We start from the raw sequence: 7283 nt of genomic DNA, 5'->3' as shown, positions 1-7283 counted from the left end.
TCTATTGATGGCTCTAGACAGACTCTTTGTTTCACCATGTGCACTAGAGGAAATCCTCTGCAATCACCCCCACTGGGCTACACTGGGACTGTGTGTGTGTCCCCACAAGGATAGCTGTACAAGACTGTGTGTGTGTCCCCACAAGGATAGCTGTACAAGACTGTGTGTGTGTGTGCGAGTGCGTGTGTTTGTAATGCGCCAATGATATATTGTGATGCAGGTTTCTTGCCAACAGTCAAGCAGGTGGCAGAGTTGTTTTTCTCCTCTGAATAAACCATCCTTCACCCGCTGAAAGGGAGACACTATTAATGTCCGTCTATTGACTCTGATTAGATGGGCTTGTACTTGTAATACATGTCTGCTCTGCCTTGTGTTAAGTTGACACAGGATGCATTATATATATATATATATATATATATATATATATATATATATATATATATATATATATATATATATATATATATATATATATATATATATATATATATATATATATACATACATACATATGTGTATAACCTTGGAAGACTTGGAAGACTCCATCTCAGCCAATAGGATTGAAATGTTGCATATTCATAATGTGTATTTGCAAGTGCAGAAGTTCCCTTGTCGGCCATTTTCTACCATCGACGAGAAAAACATCAACAAAGTCTTAAAGATATATATTACTGTTTTTATTCCATTATTGAAATGTTAATGGCACAGACAAGTTCTCCACAGCAACATCAGGGCTCAACCAGCGAGGTGTTTACACTAAAACCACGCAGCTTGGTTTATATAGGCTCATGTTAGAACAAATCTTTGGCATCATTTTTTTTTCTCACATCAATAAAATACTAAAAATGAAATAATATACAAAATATATTAACTTCTTTTCTCAGTTCAAAACGACAACTTTATGTAAACAGAGTCCAATTTATAGTGAAAAGGGTATCAACAAGCAAATGGTTCTGACACAGAGCATATGACCAGCAAATGGTTCTGACACAGAGCATATGACCAGCAAATGGTTCTGATACAGAGCATATGACCAGCAAATGGTTCTGACACAGAGCATATGACCAGCAAATGGTTCTGACACAGAGCATATGACCAGCAAATGGTTCTGATACAGAGCATATGACCAGCAAATGGTTCTGACACAGAGCATATGACCAGCAAATGGTTCTGATACAGAGCATATGACCAGAAAATGGTTCTGACACAGAGCATATGACCAGCAAATGGTTCTGACACAGAGCATATGACCAGCAAATGGTTCTGACACAGAGCATATGACCAGCAAATGGTTCTGACACAGAGCATATGACCAGCAAATGGTTCTGACACAGAGCATATGACCAGCAAATGGTTCTGACACAGAGCATATGACCAGCAAATGGTTCTGACACAGAGCATATGACCAGCAAATGGTTCTGACACAGAGCATATGACCAGCAAATGGTTCTGATACAGAGCATATGACCAGCAAATGCACTGTGAGAGAAAGAAGAAAATAAGTATAATTTGAAGATGGTGAAGGACTGTAGAGTTTGAATACAACACTCGTCTCACATTCCAGTCAAAAACAATCATTTAGATTCCTGCTCTGACACACACACACACACACACAGAGAGAGAGAGCTAACTGGTATCAACACATGTCACCATCCCAATAGATGCAGGCTGAAGTTTAAATTAGGGACACATACAAAACATGTAAAAAAGACATTCAGACCTCAGAAATGTGAGATCCTCAAGCAAGGAGGGGGAAAAACAGCACACTTCAAAATAACACTGGGGTTTATTTAGCACGATCAACAAATAGACTGGCAGATGCAAGACAGATATGGCTAGCTCTCTGTCTCCACGGATATGTTGCTGTGTATAACTACTCAGCGATTTACAAGACGCTCAGATGCTCCTGGTAGAAACCAGCTACCGTGGAGGCTCGGCAGAAATAAATAGACTGAAAAAGAGACTAGAATCCTCAGAATGTACACCGTGTTAAATCAAAGGTGAAGGGTCAGACTCTAGATAGCATAATTCTCGGATCCGAGTGGGAGCATTCCATCAGGGAAGGAACGTCAGTCGTTTAGCCCGGCTTGTCAGCAGAGGGTGGTGGGACAGAGGCATTCTGGGTATCGACTGTCTGGGACCCAAACCAATAACCCGGCTGTGTTCCAAATGTCATCTTATTCCCTAAATCGTCAGGGTTCTCCAATTATGTTTTATTGTCGAACATTATAGACAGTATAAAAAACACCAGCAAAATCAGCTCCAAGTGATTTTAATTTGGTTAATCTGTTCCAAAGTACACCCCCCCCCCTGCATAATAGAGATATATATCTGATCTATACTAATGTTTTTTATTTTATTTTACCTTTATTTAACCAGGCAAGTCAGTTAAGAACAAATTCTTATTTTCAATGACGGTCTAGGAACAGTGGGTTAACTGGTCTAGGAACAGTGGGTTAACTGGTCTAGGAACAGTGGGTTAACTGGTCTAGGAACAGTGGGTTAACTGGTCTAGGAACAGTGGGTTAACTGGTCTAGGAACAGTGGGTTAACTGGCCTAGGAACAGTGGGTTAACTGGTCTAGGAACAGTGGGTTAACTGGTCTAGGAACAGTGGGTTAACTGGCCTAGGAACAGTGGGTTAACTGGCCTAGGAACAGTGGGTTAACTGGCCTAGGAACAGTGGGTTAACTGGTCTAGGAACAGTGGGTTAACTGGTCTATGAACAGTGGGTTAACTGGTCTAGGAACAGTGGGTTAACTGGTCTAGGAACAGTGGGTTAACTGCCTTGTTCAAGGGGCAGTTAAGCAAGGTTTATAAAATGATCATGTTATAATCCTATTTAAAAAATAAGAAAAGGGGGGTTTCTTGCGGTCAATTTGCAATCTACAAATCATTTGTTATTATGTTGCGGCCCTCCCCTGACCATCCGCTCAAGAAGAAAATCGGCCTGCGGCTGAATCTAGTTGATGATCCCTGGCCTCTACAGGGCACTAATTATAACCAGGGCACTACATGGGGAATAGGGATGCTATTTGGGACACAGCCTGGGCATCTCAGACATCAGGCCCAGTGGTGTGAACGGCAGCCTCTCCTCTTCCTCGTCCTCTGTTTCTCAAAGAGGAAGAGCAGTCAGGTCAGACAGACATGCCATCCACCGTTACTCCACCCTCCAGTCTAAAACAAGGCCCATTCCCATTCCAGTGTTAAAGCTGGGAGGGCGCGGAGCCTCAACATACAGTCTGTGATGTGTAGGGAGAGGAGAGTGCCAACTGCATAGTTTAATTTAGGCTTGGGAATGCAGAAGTTGGGTTTGTTTGGTATTTACGGTACTCAAGCACACTGTGAAATGGACCACTCATCCAAGGATATCGGAGGAGGAAGAGGAGGAGAGATTACTCTTACAACTGTCTTCACCAAGCACGTATATTAGCGTTACAACATAATAGGAAGGTTATGTGTAATCATAGAACAAGCTAAAAGTAGCCGTGGGATAGTGATGTAGTTTTTTCCCCAGGAATGTTTGACTTGGCATGCTGAGCTCAAAGTATCTAACACACTGTCTGTCCATGACGGAAACAGATATGCAGTATGAATAGAAGTGTATAGACAAGGGTCTAGGGGTGGTGAATGACAGACAGACAGACAGACAGACAGACAGACAGACAGACAGACAGATTTCTTAAAGGCCAAACGACACACAACTCTTCAAACAAACACATCACGTCACACTACGAGCAGCACTTAAACAAGAATATAAATACATCAAAATAAAACACCAACTACATACTAATATAATAAAAAAACGCAGTTTGATTGATATCTCAGGTTGTGCAGCGATGCAGAAGCCTTGTCTGAGTACCTTGGAGGCTTCAGATGGAGACTGGGGTAGTTGCCCCTGGCAGGTCCACTAACTAGAGAACACGGCCAATTCAATTCTTCTTCACTTTTCTTAAGTGTAGAGAGAAAAACAGTCAAGTGGAGCAGAGCTCTCCTCTCTGTCTGCTACACACTTCCTGATGCTTCTGGATTCTTTTCTCAGGTAGGAAGGAAGGAAGGAAGGAAGGAAGGAAGGAAGGTAGGAAGGAAGGTAGGTGGGTGGGTAGGTAGGTAGGTAGGTAGGTAGGTAGGTAGGTAGGTAGGTAGGTAGGTAGGTAGGAAGGAAGGTAGGTAGATAGGAAGGATGGAAGGAAGGAAGGTAGGAAGGAAGGTAGGTAGGTGGGTAGGTAGGTAGGTAGGTAGGTAGATAGGAAGGAAGGTAGGTAGGTGGGTAGGTAGGTAGGTAGATAGGAAGGAAGGTAGGTAGGTAGATAGGAAGGAAGGAAGGAAGGTAGGTAGGAAACACATGTCCATGTCCGTCTCCAAACTGTCCCTCTGTCTTCAAAGGAAGTGTCCTTCTGGAGGCCAGTCTGGCCAGAAACAGACAGACGGGCAGGCTGTCTTCTTCGCTCTGGGTGGGATATGCAGGACAGGAAGTTGTCTCGGTCATCGACCATGTTTTCACTGTCCATCCACAGTTCAACGTTTGTTAAATAAGGATTTCTACTACGCCTGCTGCAGTGTCTGAACTGCTGGGGGGATCCACTGTGAGGTCAGCCTTTTGGGCTGGGACATCACTATCACACTGGCTGCTGTGGTCTCTTCTCTGGGGCTCGGAGTACGGGAGAGGCAGGGCCAGGGGGGTGCGGGGGTGTTGGTGGGGGGATCGGGACAGAGGAGACACTGCAGCAGCCGTCTGGTCATCAGAGAGGCTCTTTCCTACAAACACAGACAACAAGAGGAAGCTGGTTAATTACCAGATCACAGACCAACAAGAGGAAGCTGGTTAATTACCAGATCACAGACCAACAAGAGGAAGCTGGTTAATTACCAGATCACAGACCAACAAGAGGAAGCTGGTTAATTACCAGATCACAGACCAACAAGAGGAAGCTGGTTAATTACCAGATCACAGACCAACAAGAGGAAGCTGGTTAATTACCAGATCACAGACCAACAAGAGGAAGCTGGTTAATTAACATCTGTTCTGTGAGCTTCTCTGCCACGTCTATTGCAGAGCGTCAATCCCAGAGAGGAGATGACATACGGTACATGTTACTGAAATATGTAGTCATCTATTTGATGAATGTCCCCTCACTGGGTCCTCTCCCCAAACTCTAGTTTTTTTTTTAAAGAAGTGCAACATTCTGCCTGGCGACACGAAGCAAGCCCGCCAGTTGTCTCAGAGTTAATAGGCTGTTTTTAGAACTTACATTCCTCCAGGCGTTATGAACTGTGACCCCCCCCCCGCCCCCCCCCAGAAGACTAAAAAGAAGGAGAAGACAGAGCGATGTCATAATTCTCCAGATTCTTCAGGAAGTAGCTATATCTGCACTGAACTCTTGGCTCCTCTTGGCTCTCTGTCTTCTCCTACTTTTTCCATCTGTGTCCCGAATGCCCCCCCATGCCCTACATAGTACACTACTTTTGACCAGAGCCTTATGGACCCTTGACAAAAGTAGTGCAGACTATAGGGAATAGGGTTCCATAGTGTTCTGGTCAAAAGTAGTGCACTATGTAGGGTACCATTTGGGATGTAGGAATAGTCTTCTTGACATGAATGTATGGCCTGGGCTATAGCGCTCACCTTTTCCCCAGGTGGGTCGCTCCACCGGGCCATTGAAGGAGGTGGATGTGGAGGCGTTGGCAGTGGTGCTGATGGAGGGGACGGACCTGGCAGGGCGGAGGAGGGCCTGCTGCTCTGGTCCAGTCCGCTGCTGTAACACCCTGATCACGGCATCCTTCTCCAGGAGCTGGGAGTGCAGCGCTCGGATTCTAAGAGACACATGCGGAGATTTACATAGATGCGTTTGTGACATTCGCCATTCAGAAAAGACTGAACGAGAGGGAAAGGGGATAAGTATGACGTACGTACCTGTTCTCCATCTCCCGATGTCTGTGGCTGAATGGCAGGTGGTCGTTGAAGCTGTTGTCGGGTGAGTGACGAGGCGAGTGTTTGATGACGCTGCTGTCTCTCTGAGCTGCAGCGGTGGCGGCTGCGTCCATAGCGAACTGCCTCATGGTGCTCTCCTCCAGGTACTTCTGTTCCCAGTGTGTGATGTCAGCCTCCAGAGCCAGGATCCTCTCTTCTCTCTCAGCCAGCTGCTGCTGCTGTACAGACACCATGGAGCTCAGATCAGAGGGCAGGGAGCCAGGACCACTAGCCGTGCTGTGGGACTGACAACGTGGAACAAAATAAAAGGAAAAAAGGGTTGGTAAGAAAGTAAGGAGAATGTTTCGAAGCAGCAGTGGTCTTGTTTTGTAAGACCTGTGTTTTGACGACAGCATTGGGGTTCACATATGACGTGTCAATGTGGATCATGAGGCAGCACTTTAAGTGTGTGTGTGTGTGTGTGTGTGTGTGTGTGTGTGTGTGTGTGTGTGTGTGTGTGTGTGTGTGTGTGTGTGTGTGTGTGTGTGTGTGTGTGTGTGTGTGTGTGTGTGCACCACGCTGTGTCTCCTCTCCTCTCCTGCTCACCTGTGCTGATCGGATGCTCTTCAGCTCCTGCTCCAGCCTGGTCCTCAGCCTCAGTTCCAGGGCCTCTCTCTTCTCACAGGCTGCCTGTAGCTGGCCCAGGGCACTCTGCAGCCGCTCTACCTTCTCTACGTACGCCTTCTTCCTTCTAAGCTCCTCCTCCAGGGCCAGGTTACGGGTCTGTGCCGACCCCAGGGCCAGCTCCAGAACCTCCCGGCGCCGAAGCCACTCCTCCCCGGAGCCACGCAGACGCTGCACCTCCCGCTGCTGTTCCTCATCTAAGAGAGAGAGAGAGAGAGAGAGAGAGAGAGAGAGAGAGAGAGAGAGAGAGAGAGAGAGAGAGAGAGAGAGAGAGAGAGAGAGACAGACAGACAGACAGACAGACAGACAGACAGACAGACAGAGAGAGAGAGAGAGAGAGAGAGAGAGAGAGAGAGAGAGAGAGAGAGAGAGAGAGAGAGAGAGAGAGAGAGAGAGAGAGAGAGAGAGAGAGAGAGAGAGAGAGAGAGAGAGAGAGAGAGAGAGACAGACAGACAGACAGACAGACAGACAGACAGACAGAGAGAGAGAGAGAGAGGAGGATACGTTAGAATGTTTAAGTGATAATGGCCGCTACAGATGTTACTGACCACATGATCTCTCAGTGAGTAGATCTTAGACCCCCCCAAGAGTTCCTTCATTGGATTCCATTCAAGTTACTCAGTTCGTCACTTTAATGGATTCTAAGAATGTAAAGAGAGTTCCACTTCACATTGTAGGTGCTGTGAACT

At 46.1% G+C, this 7283-nt stretch overlaps 1 protein-coding gene across 2 annotated transcripts in view; it reads right to left on the bottom strand.

The window, feature by feature from the left end:
* Positions 1–655: 655 nt before the first annotated feature.
* LOC118374205 (angiomotin-like 2a) overlaps positions 656–7283 on the bottom strand; it is an 18043-nt gene continuing 11415 nt past the window's right edge. For both annotated transcript variants that reach the window (XM_052467355.1, XM_052467358.1), the window contains exons 6-9: positions 6517–6791; positions 5914–6215; positions 5626–5813; positions 656–4757 (exon numbers count right to left, since the gene is read on the bottom strand). In XM_052467355.1, coding sequence (XP_052323315.1) covers positions 4528–4757; positions 5626–5813; positions 5914–6215; positions 6517–6791 — 995 coding nt within the window. In that variant the 3' untranslated portion in view covers positions 656–4527. The remainder of the gene's footprint in view (positions 4758–5625; positions 5814–5913; positions 6216–6516; positions 6792–7283) is intronic.

This window comes from Oncorhynchus keta, chromosome 1, assembly GCF_023373465.1.
Source record: "Oncorhynchus keta strain PuntledgeMale-10-30-2019 chromosome 1, Oket_V2, whole genome shotgun sequence".
Classification (NCBI taxonomy): Eukaryota; Metazoa; Chordata; class Actinopteri; order Salmoniformes; family Salmonidae; genus Oncorhynchus; species Oncorhynchus keta.
This window is presented reverse-complemented; position numbering and strand designations above follow the sequence as displayed.